At 35.6% G+C, this 20,224-nt stretch overlaps 1 protein-coding gene across 2 annotated transcripts in view; it reads right to left on the reverse strand.

Annotated features, from left to right (window-relative positions):
* HDX (highly divergent homeobox) overlaps nucleotides 1-20,224 on the reverse strand; it is a 143,971-nt gene that overhangs the window by 54,079 nt on the left and 69,668 nt on the right. For both annotated transcript variants that reach the window (XM_014831064.3, XM_044764034.2), the window contains one exon: nucleotides 17,540-17,593. In XM_014831064.3, coding sequence (XP_014686550.1) covers nucleotides 17,540-17,593 — 54 coding nt within the window. The remainder of the gene's footprint in view (nucleotides 1-17,539; nucleotides 17,594-20,224) is intronic.

Genomic DNA, 20,224 nt, shown 5'->3' on the forward strand with positions numbered 1-20,224 from the left:
ATTATCAAAGCAAGATATAAGTATTAAATAATGGGCAAATAATTAATATATAAGTAATACACTATATTTTTAAAACAGATTTTAAAAATCTAGAGTTCATAACAGTTAACTCTAAAGGAATTCTACAGTAGTGTTGTCGAAATTGCAAAGACAAAGCCTTTTGAGAATGAAACGGCCAAGTATCAACATGCACACTGCAGTAAATCTTCTTTCACTGCAATAAGGCCTATTTAATACTGCAACCTGTCCTCCCGACTCCTATGCCTTGTGATTCTCCTTACTCTGCTTTCTTTTTTCTCCATAGTACTTAAAACCTTATGATATATAATTTATTTGCTTATTTTATTTGTTTACCCTATATATCCCATGATTACAAAGGGAGCTCCACAAAAGCAGAGATCTTTGTCTGTGTGGTTCCTGATATATTACAAATGCCTAGATCAATGCCTGGAACATAGTAGGAGCCTCAAATAAATATTTGTTGAAGGAATAATTGAATAAATGGATGAAGATTGGGATTTTATTAAAATGAACTACAATCTATTGCACTATTGCTTATAGAAGCACGATATGAATGGAGTTATTAAAGCAAGTGAAAAGGAGAAAGCAGGAGGTATCATGCAAATATTTATACTTTTAACTACATTTATTTCCAAGTTTCTTGAGTAAGTATTTTGATTTCAGTAGAAGTGAAAAGATGAGGTGTGTGAAGTAGAGAGAATAAGAGAATTATCTATTACTTCACAGCCCAAAAAATTATGAGTTTTTTTCCCTTATGCAAAGTACATACTGTCATTTACTTTCTCAATATAGAAAGGTAATTCAATAGGCAGAGAATGAAGCATACACTTGTTCCACTGGGTTTTTTTGTTATTAAAAAAATCCATATTTGCACAGATATTATATGAAAATTTGAATGTAATAATACACATTGTACTGATTTTACATAAATATGAACAGAAAAAAGAAAATTCAGTTGAAAATTTTTGTCTATAGCAAATATTCTAAAAAGAAAAAAAAGCTACAAAACAACAAGAATTTTGCGATTTTAAGTCAAACTCTATCACTCACCTATCTATCCTTTTTAGAAAAGCTTAATTCCCATCCAGAAATTTAGATGACAGGTCATTCAGCTTTTAAAAATAGAAATACTTACAACTAGTCCAACTTATTTTCCTTAAAGTTCTAAATATTCTAGGTGTGATAAATTTCAACCTCCCACAGACTAGATCAGTATCTTCTTTTTTTGACCTAGTTTTCACATTTTAAATGTGTGTGTACATACTAGTTAACAACTTTTAAAAAGTCCACCTAAACAGCGATGAGCAGACAAGAAGAAATGCTTCTCGAAAGTAACATTAAGTGAATTAAAAATATCTTTCAATCATATATATATACATTTTTTGAAGAAGATGATTAGCCCTGAACTAACATCTGCCGCCAAGTGTCCTCTTTTTGCTGAGGAAGATTGGCCCTGAGCTAACATCTGTGTCCATATTCATCTATTTTATATGTGGGACACTGCCTCAGCATGGCTTGACAAGTGCTGCATAGGCCCACACCCAGGATCTGAACCGGCAAACCCTGGGCTGCCGAAGTGGAATGTGCGAACTTAACCACTGCACCACCAGCCTGGCCCTCTTCAACCCTATTTTTATTTTGTAATGGTTAAAGAGTATTTCATAGTTAGTTGTTGTAAATGTACGATCACATCCTCAGAGACTCAGTTTGATGACTATAGTGGTGGAATGATTTATGCTATTGTTCTATTTCTTTCCTATTTTGGAACTATGGATTGAGAGACCGACAGGCTTTATATTTTTACAAAAGTAGTAGGGAATGCTATTAATCTATTTTGATAATCTATTTTCTCTTCTCTTGGTGCCTACTTGATTTGAAGCATCAACTATAATCCTTTTTAATAAACTGGACTCTACTCCAAAAGTCATGATTAGTAAGCCTAAAAAATACATTCAACAACAATATATATCATTATTGAGCACTTTCAGATTTATTTCATTCAAAACAACCCTGGTGGTACATATTATTATTTGGACTTTTACAAACTTGGGAATTGATGTTCAGAAAGGTTAAGTAATTTGTTTAAGGTTACAAAGACAGCAAGTGGCGGGGCAGGGTTTTAAACCTAAAAAGCACACAGTATCAACTACAGACCATATGCACACATGAATTCATGAATCCTATGCTTGTGATCTCTGTAAATTTCATATTCGAATGACCTCTGCCTAGGTGACTGACTTTTAAACAATTTCAGACTCTCTCTAGTCAGTAATGTAGGTCCAGCATATGACAGTTGGTTCAAATATAATTCATACAAAAAATATTTACTAAGCAATAGAATTTGGCCAAGTTAGATAAGGTTCATATTCTCATGGAGTTTAAAATCTGGTGGTGACAAAAAACAAGTAAACAGATAAATATGCCACTTTAAACTAATGCTACATGCTATGAAGAAAATTAAATAGGGTAGTAGTAAAAAGAGTGGCTTAGGGTAGAGAGGGGTTTTTTGGATAAGGTGGTAAAGACAACCTCTCCTAAAAGAGGTGACATTTGAGATATGAGCTGAATAATGAGACACACATACTTATCTATCTACAAATATTTATATCTCTAGACATAGGTATTTTAAAAAGTTAATAGAGCTTTAATTTTACATGTTCAAGATATGAGACCATTACACCAAAATTAATAACAAAGTAGACCAAACAAAAGGCCACTAAGTACTACTCTCTTGCTACTATTGTGCCTTCACGAGCATTTTACAACTTTACTTTAGTCTTTGGATTTATGGTCTTAGAAGGTTTCATTCCTACATATCAAATTAAACTACCGATTTAAAAATTTATTTCATATGAAACTAAGAATGAACACATAAATTAAAATTTTTAAAGGCATTTAAAGGTTCATTTCCCAACAATCTTTCTATCATTATTTTTTACAATTATTTTTGTTTTATTGTGGTAAGAACGCTTAACATGAGATCTAATTGTAGCTTTATAATAGATTTCAAAAGGTGAAAGTGTGAGAAATTCAGATTTCTTCTTAAAATTGTTTTGGCTATTTGGAGTCCTTTGTGGTTCCAATGAATTTTAGAATGTTTCTTTCTATTTCTGTAAAACAATGCTGTTGACATTTTGATAGGGAGTGCATTGAATCCGTAGATTGCTTTGGGTAGTATGGACATTTTAACATTAAGTTTTCTAATCCATGAACGTGAGAATTTTTTTTTCATTTGTTTATGTCTTCTTTAATTTCTTTCGTTAAGGTTTTGTAGTTTTCAGTGTATATCTTTTACCTCTTTAGTTAAGTTTATTCATAAGTATTTTACTCTTTTCGATGCTATTGCAAATGGCATTATTTTCCTAATTTCCTCTTTAGATAGTTCATTTTTGGTGTATAGAAACACAGCAGTTTTGTATCTTACAACCTGAATTCATGTATTAGTTCTAACAGGTTTTTTTGTGTGTCAAATTTTTATGGTTTTCTCTATATAAGATTATGCCATCTGCAAACAGAGATCATTTTACTTTTTGCTTTCCAATTTGGGTGCCTTTTATTTCTCTTTCTTGCCTAATTGCTCTGGCTAGGAATTCCAGTACTATGTCAAGGAGAATTGGTGAGTTAGCATCCTTGTCTTGTTCCTGATCTTAGAAAAAAAGCTTTCACTTTTTCACCACTGAGTATGATGTTAGTTGTTGGCTTTAAATATATGGCCTTTATCATATTGAGGCACTATAGGCATACCTTGAAGATATTGCTAGTTCAGTTGTAGACCATTGCAATAAATAAAATAGCACAATAAAGCGAGTCACACAAATTTTTGGTTTCTTGGTACATATAAAAGTTATGTTTGCACTCTGCTGTAGTCTATATATTAAGTTTGCAATAGCATTACATCTAAAGTGTACATACCTTAATTAAAAAATACTTTATTGCTAAAAAATGCTAACCATCATCTGAGCTTTCAGCAGGTTGTAATCTTTTTGCTAATGAAGGGTCTTGCCTTGGTGTTAATGGCTGCTGATTGATCAAGGTTGTGATTCCTGAAGGTTGGGAGAGCTGTGGCAATTTTTTAAAATAAGGTAACAATGAAGGTTGCATCAATTGATTCTTCCGTTCATGAAAGATTTTTCTGTAGCATGTGATGTAGTTTGATAGCATTTTACCCACAGTAGAACTTTTTTCAAAATTGAAACCAATTCTCTAAAACTATGCCACTGCTTTATCAACTAAGTTTATGTAATATTCTAAATCCTTTGTTGTCATTTCAACAATCTTCACAGCATCTTCACCAGGAGAGGATTTCATCTCATGAAACCCCTTTCTTTGCTTGTCAATAAGAAGCAACTCCTCACCCAATAAAATTTTATCATGAGATCACAGCAATTCAGTCACATCTTCAGGCTCCACTTCTAATTCTAGTTCTCTTGCTATTTCCACCACATCTACAAATACTTCCTCCACTGAAGTCTTGAACTCCTCAAAGTCATCCATGAGGGTTGGAATCAACTTCTCCCAAACTCCTGTTAATGTTGATATTTTGTTTTCTTCCTATAAATCAAGAATGTTCTTAATGGTATCTAGAAGGGTGAATCCTTTCCAGAGGTTTTCAATTTACTTTGCCCAGATTCATCAGAAAAATCACTATCTATGGCAGCTATAACCTTATTAAATGTATTTCTTAAATAATAAGATTTGAAAGTCGAAATTACTCCCTGATCCATGGGCTGCAGAATGGATGTTGTGTTAGCAGGCATGAAAACGACATTAATCTCATTGCATGTCTCCATCAGAGCTCTTGGGTTGCCAGGTGTATTGTCAATGAGAAGTAATATTTTGAAAGGGAACCTTTTTTCTGAGCAGTAGGTCTCAACAGTGGGTTTAAAATATTCAGTAAACTATGCTGTAAACAGATGTGCTGTCATCCATGCTTTGTTTTTCTACTTATAGAGCACAGGCAGAGTAGAGTTAGCATATTTCTTATGGACCCTAGGATTTTTCGAATGGTAAATGAGGATTGGCTTCAACTTAAAGTCACCAGCTGCATTAGTCCCTATCCAAGAGAGTCAGTTTGTCCTTTGAAGCTTTCAAGCCAGGCATTGACTTCTCTCTAGTTATAAAATTCCTAGATGAGCTCTTCTTCCAATATAAGGCTGTTTTGTCTACATTAAAAATCTGTTGTGTAGCGTAGCCACCTTCATTGGAAATCTTAGTTAGATCTTCTGGATAACTTTCTGCAGCTTCTACATCAGCACTTGCTGCTTCCCCTTGCACTTTTATGTTATGGAGATGGTTTCTTTCCTTAAACCTCATGAGCCAACCTCTGCTAGCTTTAAACTTTTCTTCTGCAGCTTCCTCACCTCTCTCAGCCTTCACAGAATTGAAGAGAGTTAAGGCCTTGGTCTGCATTAGGCTTTGGCCTAGGGGAATGTCGTGGCAGGTTTGATCGTATATTGAGACCACTAAGATTTTCTCTATATCAGCAATAAGGCTGTTTTGCTTTCTTGTCATTCATGTGTTCACTGGAGTAGCATGTTTAATTTCCTCCAAGAACTTTTCCTTTGCATTCAAAACTTGGCTAACTGTATTGGCACAAGAGGTCTAGTTGTTGGAATATCTCAGCTTTTAACATGCCTTCCTCACTAAGCTTAATCATTTCTAGCTTTTGATTTAAAGTGAGAGATATGCAATTCTTCCTTTCACTTGAACACTTAGAGGACATTGTAGGGTTATTACTTGGCCTAATTTTAATATTGTTGTGTCCCACAAAATAGGGAAGCCTAAGAGAGAGAGAGAGAGACAGGGGCATGGCTGGTTGGTGGAGTAGTCAGAACACACACAACATTTATCAATTAAGTTCAGTGTCTTATATGGGGGTAGTTCATGGCTCCCCAAAACAGTTACAATAGTAACATCAGAGATCACTGATCATAGATCATGACAAATATAATAATAAGAAAAAAATTCGAAATATTGTGAGAATTCCAAAATGTGACACAGAGACAAGAAGTGAACAAATGTTGTTGAACAAATGGCACTGATAGACTTGCTCGATGCAGGGTTGTCACAATCTTCAATTCTCAAAAAATGCAGTATTTGCTAAGTGCAATAAAGCAGAGTACAACAAAACGAGATGTGCCTGTATCTTTTTACTCCTAGTTTGCTGAGGTTTTTTTGTCATAAAAGAGTCTTGAATTTTATAAAATGCTTTTTTTTTGCATCTATTGAGATGATCATGTGACTTTTATCCCTCATTATTTTAATGTGCTGTATTACATTAATTGATTTTCACATGTTAAAACATCCTTGCATACCTGGGATAAATCTAACTTGGTCATGACGCATGAGCCTCTTAATACGCTGTTGAATTCAGTTTGCTAGTATTTGTTTGAGGATTTTTGCTTCTATTTTCAGCAAGGATATTGGCCTGTGGTTTTCTTTTCTTATAGTGTCTTTATTTGCTTTTGGTATCAAGGTATTTCTGGCCTCTAAAATTGAGTTTAGGAGTGTTCTTGCTTTTATTTTCTGCTCCCAGAGGTCTAGTGTATGCTGTGTCCCATCAGCACTCTGAGACAGGTGAGATAGAAACCAGTTCCTGAAACAGTTCCTAGAAAAGTTGAGATATTGGATGTTTAATATATCTGCTTCCCTCCTCAGGGAGAAGCTGGAAACTGGGAGTATTCTCCAAATCATACAGTATTGTGCCAGGGGTGGGGATTATGATGAGCAGATGTCCCCAGTTTTCTTATCAGTTTCAATGTGGCTAGTTTCACACTTGTTCTGGTTGCAGGAGCCTCTCAACTTGTTTCTTGATTTCTCACAAAGGAAATTAATCTGTGTATTGCTGTTGAATCGGTGTGTCTAGGAGTGGAAGGAGAGTCCAGGGCTTCTTATTCCACCATCTTGCTGACACCACTCCCATTATTTTTTAACGAGACTAAAACTAGATTTTCAAAAGTTTAGTTTAATGATTAGTTTATATGACTATCTTATTGCTCTTTTTATTGAAGAGAACACATTGTATTTTGGCGGTTTTAAATTGTTTTACATATTTAAAACATTGTGGTGCTCTTAGGGTTTCACTGGGTTTCTTAGATATTCTGAAATTATGAAAATCTGTTATTAGCAGAACTGAAAATATATTGCAAATAATCCAAGTGAGTGGATCACTAAGAACCACTTTGAATTTTTTAATTTGTCCTTTCTCCTGAAAGCTACAAGATGAGAAAATATCTTAAGAAAATCTCAGGGTATGGATATAAGTAACAGAAAATAACAGAGAATTTAATTGAAACTGTAAATAAATCAAGTAGTTTTCATAGACCTATAGTCCTTTTTGAAAAAAAAATCATTTAAAAAGTTTGGAAAGATTAATTTTCCTAATACGGCTCAATTACTGCTAGACAATGGACTCTGATCAATATATTCCAACCAGTAGAACCAGCACAGTGTTTAACAACCTTGCCTCATCATAAAAAACACCTGGCCATTTGTTAAGAATACTAGTTCCAGGTCTTCTCCTAGAGATTCTGATTCAGTAGAGCTTGGATAGGAGCCAGACATTTATTTTTAACAGGCCACTCCCATGCCCAAAACACACACTCCAATGATTCTTATGATCAGGCAAGGTTGGGAAACAGGGTAACGAGTAGAGGGATCTTCAAGTTACTGACTGCTTTTTCCAGGCTTCCCTGCATTCTAGGGCCTGAAGAGAATAGAGTTGCCATTTTAGTAAACATTTCAATGACTTGCTTACAAAGTTATATTTACATATATTTTAAAAATTGACTAAAACAGACAGCCACTTTCACCATTCCACTTTCTTTTTAGTCCAACCCTGTTCTCAGGCATGTCAAGACACCAAAGAAATAAAAATAAAAAGATGTCTCTACTCAAAGAAAAAGTTGAGGGGAGTGATGTCAGAATACCGGCAGAGTTAGTTGTTCTCTTTGTCTCTGCCTCTAAGTTACAGTCAAATGGACATCCATTGACCAAGAGAGGATTTCCTGCACAGCACAACAGGATGCCTGAGAGATCCATGCAGCCATACATCTGAAGATGGGTGGACTGGACACTTGGGAAGAAGCACAACTAGGGGAGTGGCCCCTTACTTCTCTTGGGTGACAGCGATCCAGGATACGGATCCTCATCCAGCACGTCTTTCATTTTTCATACAAGTTGTGTAATTTTCAGTGTACAATAATAAAAATAAAATAATAATAACATAATAAAAATAATAATGGCCACAAAGTACAAGAGTAGTGATGCTGGCAATTCGGATAAAAGAAGCTGTAAAGTGCTTCAAGTGAAAAGGTAAAAGTTCTCAACTTAATAAGGAAAGAAATAAATTGTATGCTGAGGTTGCTAAGATCAATGGTAACTTTTTCTACAGTATATTGTTATAATTGTTCTATTTTATTATTCGTTATTTTTGTTAATCTCTTACTGTGCTTAATTTATAAAGTAAACCTTATCATAGGTATACATGTACTATAGGAAAAAACACAGTATATATAGGGTTCAGTACTTTCCATGGATTCAGGCATCCCCTGGGGATCTTGGAACATAACCCCCACGGATAAGGAGGGACTACTCTATAGGTATTTTATCCTTATGTTAATAACTTGTCCAGGATCACAAAGCCAGTACGTGACAGAACCAGAATTCCAACTCAGAAATACATCATATGGGAATTTTTTCTTCTTTACCAAACAGATTAATGAATTCAACTGTGTTACAATATTTGGAGACCTGAGACTACAGAGTTTATGTACAGTTTAAGGAAGCCACTGGGCGTCTTGGCACATTTCTCCCAGGGATAAGGAGTTATTGTGGTTATCCATTTCTCGTCTTATGAGTTTCTTTAGTTTTCGTGTCTCTGAAAATTTTTTCAATTTGTCTAAAATGTTTAATTTATTCTAATAGAGTTTTCATAATGGTATCTAATATCTTTTTAAAATCTGTAGAAACTATAGTGATGACACCTCTCTCACTTCTGATATTGGTTTATTGAGGACATGTTGGAATATAACATTGCATAAATTTAAGGTATATATTATTATATTTCACTTTCTGTAAAGACTGCATCATGCTCACCACCAACAGTCTGTTTTTTAATCCATCACCTTATATGTGTTCCCCTTTGTCCCTTTCACCCTCTCCCAACTCCTCCTCCTCTGGTAACAATTAATCTGTTCTCTTTATCTATGTGTTTATCTTCCAAATATGAGTGAAATCATAGGATATTTGTCTTTCTCTGTCTGACTTGGTTCACTTAGCATAATACCTCAAGGTCCATACATGTTGTCACAAATGGCATGATTTTGTCTTTCTTTAGGGCTAAGCAGTATTCCAGTGTGTGTGTGTGTGTGTGTATACCACATCTTCTTTATCCATTCATCTATTTATGGGCACTTGGGTTGCTTCCATGTCTTGGCTATTGTGAATAATGCTGCAATGAACATAGAGATGCATAAATCTCTTTTCATGTTCTCTGTATGAGTACCCAGTAGTGGGATAGCTGGGTCGTGTGGTATTCTTATTTTTAATTTTTTGAGGAATCTCCATACTGTTTTCCATAGTGGCTGCACCAGTTTGCATTCCCACTAGGAGCGTATGAGGGTTCCCTTTTCTCCGCATCCTCTCTATCACTTGTTAATTCTTGTCTTGTTAATTATAGCCATTCTGACAGGTGTGAGGTGATATCTCATTGTAGTTTTGATTTGCATTTCCCTAATAATTGGTGATGCTGAACATAATTTCACGTGCCTATTGGCTATCCGTGTATCTTCTTTGGAAATATTTCTGTTTGTATCCTCTGCTCATTTTTTGGTCGGGTAGTTCATTTTTCTGTTGAGTTGTATGAGTTCTTTATATATCTTGGAAATTAACCCCTTGTTGGGTATGTGATTTGCAAACATTTTCTCCCAGTTGGTGTGTTGTCTTTTGGTTTTGTTGATGGTTTCCTTTGCTTTGCAGAAGCTTTTTAATCTGATGTAGTCCCATGTGGTTACATTTTATTTTGTTTCCCTTTCCTGAGTAGATATGGTATTTGAAAAGATGCTGCTAAAACTGGTGTCAAAGAGTGTACTGCTTATATTTTCTTCTAAGAGTTTTATGGTTTCAGGTCTTACATTCAAGTCTTTAAGCCATTTTGAATTAACTTTTGTGTATGGTGTGAGATAATGGTCTACTTTCATTATTTTGCATGTGGCTGTCCAGTTTTCCCAGCACCACTTATTGAAGACTTTCCTTTCTCCAGTGAATGTTCTTGGCTCCTTTCCCAAAGATTAGCTGTCCATAGATGTGTGGTTTTATTTCTAGGCTCTCAACTCTCTTCCACTGATCTCGTGTCCGTTTTTGTGCCAGTACCATGCTGTTTTGATTACTATAGCTTTGTAGTATAATTTGAATTCAGGGAGCGTGATACCTCCAACTTTGTTCATTTTTCTAAGGATTCTTTTGGCTATTTGGGGCCTTCTGTTGTTCCCTGTAAATTATAGGATTCTTTGTTCTGTTTCTGTGAAGAATGTCATTGGGATTCCGATTGGGATTGCATTGAATCTGTAGATTGTTTTAGGTAATATGGACATGTTAACTATGTTTATTCTTCCAATCCATGAGTAGAGAATGTCTTTCCACTTCTTTATGTCTTCTTTGATTTGTTTCAATAACGTCTTATAGTTTTCAGTGGACAGGTCTTTCACCTCCTTGGTTAAATATATTCTGAGATATTTTATTCTTTTTGTTGCAGTTGTAAATAGGATTGTACTCTTGATTTCACTTTCTGCTAGTTCGATATCACTGTATAGAAATGCAACTGATTTTTGTATTCTATTTTGTACACTGCAACTTTACAGTATTTGTTGATTATTTCTAGTAGTTTTTTGGGGGATTCTGTAGGGTCTTCTATATATAGAATCATGTCATCCACAAATAGTGAGAGTTTCACTTCTTCCTTTCCCATGTGGATCACTTATTTCTCTTTCTTGCCTAATTGCTCTGGCTAAAACTTCCACTACCATGTTGAATAAGAGTGGTGAGAGTGGGCATCCTTGTCTTGTTCCTGTTCTCAGAGGAATAGCTTTCAGCTTCTCTCTGTTGAGCATGATGCAGGATGTCTCCACAGCATGGCTGATGAGTGGAGCAGGTCCATGCCTGGGATCCAAACCCACGAAGATCCAGGCCACCGAAGCAGAGCATGCTGACCCTTTAACCTCTCAGGCATGGGGCCAGCCCCTGGAGGAATGTCCCCTTTATCATTACACAATGTTGATCTTTGCTTCTTGTTATATTTTTTTGTCTTGAAGTCTGTTTTGTCTAAGTATGACTACGCTCACTTTCTTTTGGTTGGCATTTACTTGGAGTATCATCTTCCATCATCCCTTCACTCTGAGCCTATGCTTGTCTTTAGAACTGAGATGTGTCTCCTGGCAGCACGTTGTTAGGTCTTTTTCTTAATCCATTGTACCATTCTGTGTCTTTTCATTGGTGAATTCAATCCATTTACATTTAGAGTGAATATTGCTATATGACAGCCTAACACTGCCATTTTATCTTTTGTTTTCTGGTTGTTCTGTATTTCCATTGTTTCCTTTACCTTGTATTTCTGCCTACAATTTCAGTTTGGTGGTTTTCTGTGATGGTTGTCTCCTTATTTATGATTTGTGATTCTGCTCTGAGTTTTTGTTTTGTGGTTACTTTGAGATTTGTATAAAAGATCTTATAGATGATAGTCCTTTTTCTGCTGATAACATCTTATCTCCATTAGCCTATGCCAGTTTCATCCCATTACTCTTTCCCTTCTATGTTTTTGTTGTCACAAATTATTCTTTTTTGTGTTGTGAGTTTATGACCAAATTGAAGTGGTTATACTTATTTTCGATGCTTTTTTTCCCTTTAGCCTTTATGTTATAATTGTTTAATAATCTATTCTGACATAAAGTTGCAGTTTTCTGATTCTGTCTATTTATCACCTTGCTCAAAGCTTTGTTAACCTTTGCCTTTTTGTTTCAGGTAGGAGGGCTCCCTTCATCATTTCTTGTAAGGCAGGTCTAGTGGTGATGAACTCCCTCAGCTTTTGTTGGTGTGGGAAAACTTTTATTTCTCTGTCATATCTGAAGGATAATTGCTGGATAGAGTATTCTTGGCTGACAGCTTTTGTATTTCAGTATTTTGAGTGTATCATCCCACTCTCTCCTAGCCTGTAGAGTTCCTTCTGAGAAATCTGCTGAAAGCCTGATGAGGGTTTCTTTGTAGGTTATTTTCTTCTCTCTGGCTTCCCTTAATGTTTTTTCTTTGTCACTGACTTTTGATAGTTTTAATATACGCCTTGGAGAAGGATTTTTTGCATTGAGGTAATTAGGAGTTCTGTTGGCTTCATGCACTTGCATGTCCAGTTCTTTCCTCAGGTTTAGGAAGTTCTTGGCTATTATTTCTTTGAATAAGCTCTCTGCTCCATTCTCCCTCTGAGATATCTATAATCCTTATGTTACTTTTCTTGAGTCAGATATTTATCGAAGAAGTTCTTCATTTTTTAAAAAATCTTAGCTTTCTCTCCTCTTCCACCTGAAGCATTTCTAGGTTTCTGTCTTTGAGCTCACTGATTCTCTCTTCCATAAGGTCTGCTCTATGTTTTGTGTTGTTTACATTATTTTTTATCTCATTAATTGTGTTCTTCATCTCCAGAGTTTCTGTTTGGTGCTTTTATAGAGCTTCAATCTCTTTGGTGAAGTATTCCTTCTTTTCATTAATTTTATTTCTGAGTTCATTCAACTGTCTATCTGAGTTGTCTCGTAACTCACTGAGTTTCTTTATGCCAGCTATTTTGAATTCTCTGTCAGTTAGATTGTAATCTTCTGTGAATTCAGATTTGCTTTTTGAAGAGTTGTCATTTTCCTTCTGTTCTGTCATGTTATTGTAGTTCTTCACGGTACTTGATGAGTTGATCCATTGCTGGCACACTGCAGTATTAAACACCTTTCTTATTTAGGTAAGACTTTTGTTAGTTTTTTTCTGCTTCTGATTGTATTTGAGAGTCTGACCTTTCCACCCTCCACTGCCTCTGTTAGAGGTGTCACCTGTGCCCTCCTTGTGCTGCTTGTGCCTCTGAGGTTGCTGGTGCCTTTCTGCTTACAATGTCACTGCAGTCGCAGGTGTCAACACTGGAGTCACCAGGCTGTGAGGACTTCTGCTGATTCTAGAAGTCACAGAGTCTTGTGTTCCTCAGTGGCTCTCTGCAGGCTCTCCATGGGCTCAGGTGCTGTTGTTTCATGCACCACATGCGCTGCTGCTCCTGGGTTGTCTGGAGGTGCTGGCAACAATCCTGCCAGGGGTGGTGGCAACACTCCTGCCAGGGGTGCTGGGTTCATGAGTGCTGCTGTCACTGCTGGGGGCCTCGGGATCCAGGAAATTGTATGCAGACCCTGCTGCTGGTAGATCCAGTGTTGGAGCTGCCACCACTGGGGACTGGATCATGTGTTTTGCTATAGTTCCCAAAGCTTCAGGTCACAGGTTCCACCTGCCAGGACTTGGCAGGGGCAGGGGCTAAGCTGGGTGTGTTGTTGCTGCTGCTCATGCAGCCTCTGGTCACTGGCACTAGCCACTGTATTTTGAAAAATTAAATATGCATTTTGAATACTGTCCTCACTCTTGGAAAGTCCTGGTCACTGCCAGGGGAGGGGGAAGGGGCTGGGTCACTGGCTCCACTCTGTGTCCTGAATCCTCAGGACATGTCTGTCACTTGCTATTGCTGGGAAGGGGAGCAGGGGCTAAGCTGCAAGTGCCAAGTCTGCCCTGAAGCCTCTATTTGCAGGTGCCTGCACCAGTGAGAGAATCTGCATTTTGTATCACCACTGCCAAAGATGGGGAGGGGGCTTTTCCTCTAGCTCCACTGCCTCCCAGATGTCTATTCCACCCTAATTCAGATGTGTAGATGCATGGATCTGTTAGGCATTCTGTCGTGTTGTGTAGGGAGTCCTTTGTTGATCAATGGATGTCCAATTGATTGTAACTTAGAGGGGAGAGACAAAAGGAACAACTCACTCACCATGGTGCTGATTTGATTAGATCTTGTTGGTTGACTGTGTTATTCAAATCTTCTTTGTCTTTATTTATTTTCTGTCTAGTAGTTTTTCTCAGTTTCTGAGAAAAGGGTGTTGAAGTCCTCATCTTATTTGTAGATTTGTCTATTTCTCCTTTCTGTTCTATAAGATTTTGCTTCAGGCATTTTGAAGCTCTGCTGCTTAGTGTATGCACTTTTAGTATTATTATGACTTCCTGGTGTATTACTTTGTCTATAGTAATTTTATTTTTTCTAAAGTTTATTTTATCTGATATTAACATAGTCAGTCACTCCTGGTTTTTATGATTAGTTTTCATGGTATGTTTTTTCCTATCTTTTAACATTAATCTACCTATGCTACTGAATTTGAAGTGAGTTTCTTATAAACAACATGAAATTAGATTGTGGTTTTTTATCCACTTTGCCAATATCTACATTTTACTTGGTGTATTTATATTTAAGATAATTATTGATATATTAGGGTATGCATCTATCATTTTATTATTTGTTTTCTGTCTCCTCTGTTTTGCATTCCTGTGTTTCTCTTTTTTTGCCTCCCTATGTGTTATTTGAACATTTTTAGGATTCTGTTTTGGTTTATTTTAAGTGTTTTTGAGTGTATCATTTTGCATATGTTTTGTAGTGGTCATTCTGGCTATTATAATACACATAATGTGACTTGCCATAGTGTACTGGTATCAGTATTTTACTACTTCTAGTCAAGTTTGAAAAACTTACTTCTGTTTTGGTGCCTTTACCATTCCCAGTTCTAAGTATTATTTTCTGGAGTATCAGACAGAGCTATAGCTTTTGTTTCAATCATCCCATATGATGTAGAAAATCCATGGGGAAGAAGATAAGCATATTTCTGCTCTTTCTGTTGTTATTTATTCATTCCTGGTGCCTCAAGATTCCTTCTTCTATCATTCATTTTTGTGTGAAGAACTTCCTTTACCCATTCTTTTACTAGAGTAGGTCAGCTATCAACAAATTCTTTTAGTTTTCTTTTATCTGACAATTTAGTTTTCTTTCATTCCTAAAGGATAGTTTCGACAAATATAGAATGATCGGTTGAAAGTTGTCTTTCAATGTGTGAAAAATATTTGCCATCTGACCTCCAGGGTTTCAGACAATAAATCTGCTGTCAGTTGAACTGGTGTTCTCCTATAAATAATACATCATTTCTCTTTGGTTGCATTCAAGATTTTTTTCTTTGTCTTTAGTTTTCAGAAGTTTAATTATGATGTGTCTGGGTGTGGATTTCCTTGCTTGGAGTTCACTCAGCTTCTTGAATCTGTAGGCTTATGTTATTTTTGCTGAATTTGGGAAATTTTCAGTCATTATTTCTTTTAATTTTCTTTCAGTCTCATTCTCTTTCTCCTCTTCTTCTTGAACTCCAGTGATACAAATATTGAATCTTTTGTTATTGCCCCACAGGATTCTGAGGCTCTGTTTATTATTTTTCAGTCTGTTTTCTCTCTGTTGCTCCAATTGGGTAAATTCTATCCATCTGACCTCAAGTTCATTTATTCTATCTTCTTTTATCATCACTCCAATATTGAGCCATTCAGCAAGCTTTTCATTTCAGTTATTGTATTTTTCAGTTCTGTAATTCTTACCTGGTTCTTTTATAACTTTGATTGCTTTTTTGAGATATTCTATTTTTTCATGTTTCCAGGTAATCTGTAATTCATTATTGAAGAATTTTAAAATTCTTTTCAGATAATTCATTTCATTGTTCCTGTCAGTTGATTGTGTTTCATCAATCAAGCTGTGATTTTCTTGGTTCTTGGTATGATGGGTGATTTTCCATTATATCCTGGATACTTTGACCATTATGTTAGGAGATTTTTGGTCTTATTTAAATCTTTTTATTTTATCACACTGTCATCCAGTTGTGTTTAGCACACAAGTCCTGATCTACTTTTATGGGTTGTGGTTCCAATAATACTTTAATTTTCAGAACATTTGTGTTGTTATTTTAATTTTCTTGATTCATTTGGTGCCACTTGGGCTTCCACTGATCATTACTGCTGTCACCTGAGGGAACAGAAGGACATTCTCCAGCCCAGGCAATTATTGTGAGGAGATCCCCCTGTTGGTATCACTTAGCCAGATCAGTGTCTCTAGGTGGGAGAATAGATTCTCCATAATAGCACACTTCCTGGGCTGGGCCACTTATGGTGTCTTGATCACTCTTGCTGGTGCTAACCAAGCCATCTGGTCCTCTAGGTAGGAAGAAGAATTCTCTGATCTACAAAGACAAAGAGACTTCCCTGGCCAGGCTGCTTTTTTGTGGCAGTATCTTTCCTGGCATTGCTGCCTGGTGGCTCCAGGTAAGGGAGGAGAGGTTCAGGTCCAGCAGGGAGGGAAAGCACTTCCCCTGACTGCCTATTGTCACTGAGGCTTCCAATTGATTTTCTTTGCCAACTTTGTCAGTGTCACTTCATGATGTTTGTGTGACTCCCATCCCACCAGCAGGAGACAGGAGCCTACCCAAGGTGTCTTCTCTTGTTAGATTGGGGGTCATGAAATGCCTGACCTGAGTTAGCTTCTGTCGCTAAGTAGGGGACAAAATACCCTACAGTTTCTCCAAGTCCTGGAGTCCCTAACCAGTTGTTTTCTATCCATCTTTCAGAGTTCTAATTTGGTGGCATCCCACATTACTTCTATCATTTATAGTTCTACTTTATGGGGAAGAGAAGAAAGAAAGGAGTCTACATAATCTTGTCCAGTACTGAAGTTCTAGCTTCAGTTTTATTATCCTGAAGCCTATCTGACATACAGAAACTTGAGTTATCTTTCTAGATGTCTAACTCATGTCTTTTTTATGATAAAAATCCTTTAATAGTTCCACATCTATGGACCAGTTATATCAAAATATTATGGAGTACTTATAAGAATGCAGATTTATGGGTCCTACACAGAACAAGTGAAGGAGATTCTTTGAGAAAACACAATTTTAATGAGGTTCTGTCATATTAACATTATAAAATCATAACAGTTGTAGCAGAAATCCAGAAAAAAAACATGATTGTTAAAACATTAGTTACTCATCACTTCTAAGTACTGAAATGCAGTAATAATAATGGTAATGTAAATTATTTAATGTTGATTGAGATGTTTATATCAATCATGATTCAATTATATGATCAAATTAAATGGGCTAATTAAAAATAGAAAAATTAGGATATTTTATTAACTACCTTAGAATGCTTTTTAAAACTTCAAAAACCTGTTCAAAGATTATACAGCATGCTGATCACTGCATTTTATTCAAGGTTACATATGTAGTATATATAAATATGATTTCAAAATATGTCTTTTGAGATAATGCAGTCTTATTGAAGTTCAGTTTTGCCAATTTTACAAATATCGTGACAATTTTCTCAATGGCATTTCTACTAACAACACAGGGGAAAACCCATTTGCTTCTTTAAATGAAAGATTACTTACTGCTCTTTTTCTAGAACACCCTGTAATCCAAGGCACAGTAAGGTTTCCTGAAATCTGTGGAAACAAAAAATGGAATCTCAGTAAGGTATGCATTGACACTACTTGGAATGCTGATCAACACCAAAGAATTCACACAAGAGGTCAAGATAGGTCTGCATTCAGAGCGTATCCCCCATATAAATAATGCTGTTTCCTTACTGAACACAACAGATTTTAAAAGCCTTCCTTTGTGGGGAAATTTTAGAAGTGGTGAAAGTTCTCCTGGATATTCAAGAAAATTTCTAAGATATTGTTAGAGCCTGGAAGTATGGTTTGGAAATCTACGGACAATAAAATTATCATAATAAAAATGCAGTACTCTGTGGAATAAGTGAGTTACAATAATTTAATTATTAACTATAGTCATCACGCTGTATATTAATTCTCTAGATTTATTCATCTTACATAACTGCAAGTCCCTTTTTAAGTAGAAACTCCTAAGGTTAAAAGCCAGCAACAGCTTATTACATCAACATTGCCACTCAAGGAGATAGGTGCTACTCCAGTCATATTCTGAGGAGTGTTTACAGAGACCAAGGTTGTCCTGTGAACTCTGGCTCAGGTTAGCCTTGACTTAGTCATACTTTTTCCTGAGACACACAAGGATTGGGGAGTACTCCAAGCTCTCCACTTTCCTTCTTCCCAAACACATATCTCCTGAGAGACTAACAATTCAAATTAGTCTTGCTAAGTGGTGGTGGTGGGAATGTGGTATTCAATCAAACATTTATTGTTTTTGATAAATCATATACAGTGATGGCCTATGAATTAGCATTATGCCTACTGATAAGGAGTGATGATCAAACAGTCAAGGTAAGCCGCAAGGTATTACCCTCAATTATTCAAATTCAGATAAGTTATTACTGTCCCTGACCATTAGATCTGCCATTTTACTTTGAGTTTAAACTATACCAATATGCTAGGGATAGGCCAAAAATGATATAAACTCCAAATAATAGATTTAAGGAAAAAATTTAAAAATATTTTCACTCAAGCTAAAATCTCAATTACAGTAAAATGGAAAATAAATAGAATGCTTGAGGGTAATGAGAAGGTTTGAATGTTTGATTTATTTAAATGGTGAAGTGAGAATGATAAAATTTCTATGGAAAAATTCTTCAAAATGTATACTTTCTTATTCTTCCACCAATACTTTGTGTATGATATAATGTTTGCAGGGTAAATTGATTGCCAGCCTCAATGAAGGAGATAAATCTGCTAAAATAATCACATAATATATTCTTGAAAAAATAGAGATATCCAACTATTTTGGATTATCTATGCACATATTCCCATCTATTAGTGAGGATAATTTAAAATTGGCTATATAAGTTGCTAGAGAAAATATGTTAAACGAAATGAATTTCAAAAAATCCATAAACCAGTGACTACTGAAAAGTTCCATATGAAATAATAAAATGATACATATAATAAATATGGTAATTGAATTTCTTTAAACATGGACATTACACATTTTGAGAATATAGAATGCAGTCTCTGCTTAAGTCAATTGTATGTAAGCAAGAAAATGGAAAAGTCCTATAAGCACATTAATATATAAATATTACAAATTCCATGCAATTTGGGAAGAGTTTGTTTCACTTTATTTTTGATAATTCTGTGGCACCAGTTAGATGATATTCAAATGCTATATTCAACTACCCTCTACTGTTTACTTCATATCTATTTTTCAGTTGGTTATGTTTCTGGTAAAACTCAGAAGCAGGCATAGTAGCTAAATTTCTAGGTTTTTTTGAATGATAGTACTGTATAAATACGTTTCCCTCAAATTTGGGAAGTTTTGTTAGGTCCAATAGTGATGACAAGGTTTCTCTCTCACCAGAAACTATAAAATACAGTATTTCAAATGAGCAGAGTAATCTACTTCTTGTTTAAATGATATTTAAATTCCAAACACATTCTTTAACACCCTGGTTTGGAATATTGAAAAATGAATCCACAAGGAGACAAGACTGATTTAACAAATATATTATAACTTACACATCCACATGAGTATTGTATGTTTCAAACTAGAAAGCTTAGGAAGTCATTACAATGATGTCATCATTGTTGAAAGCACTTTGGGAATTTTTTTGAAGTTGTCAGTTCATGACTCACTCAGATTCTGTCACATTACTTCATATTGTCTTTGGTTTAAGTGAAAAGATAACAGCTCAGATTGAACATCCATATTATTCACTAAATGTGACTCAGAATAAATTCTGACTATTTTCCACAGTCAAACTTTCCCTCAAATGATGAAGATTTGTCACCACTGAAAGCATTTAAAATAACCCCACAGGCCCTTAAAGCAATTTTAAGAAAACTTCAAAAACTTTTTGACAAATTGAACATTATTGAAATAAGTATAGGTAACTTTCCAAGGTAACTAATTTGAATTCTGATCAAATATTTATCAGGCATCTCTTCTGTACTAGGAACTGTTTTAGGTGCTACAGGAAATAAAAAGATGGGTAAAACATAATTTCCTGGAGGGCAAGAACTATGATCTGAGAGGGAGTGATAAGACAGGTACATGAATGACTTTAATACAAAGAAAACTACGATAAGTGTCATAAGGGAGGTACAATAAATGATGTGAAGTAAGAGTTCAAGATACGGCAAAATTACATCAACTTGAGGATT

The sequence above is a fragment of the Equus asinus genome, chromosome X (assembly GCF_041296235.1).
Source record: "Equus asinus isolate D_3611 breed Donkey chromosome X, EquAss-T2T_v2, whole genome shotgun sequence".
Lineage (NCBI taxonomy): Eukaryota > Metazoa > Chordata > Mammalia > Perissodactyla > Equidae > Equus > Equus asinus.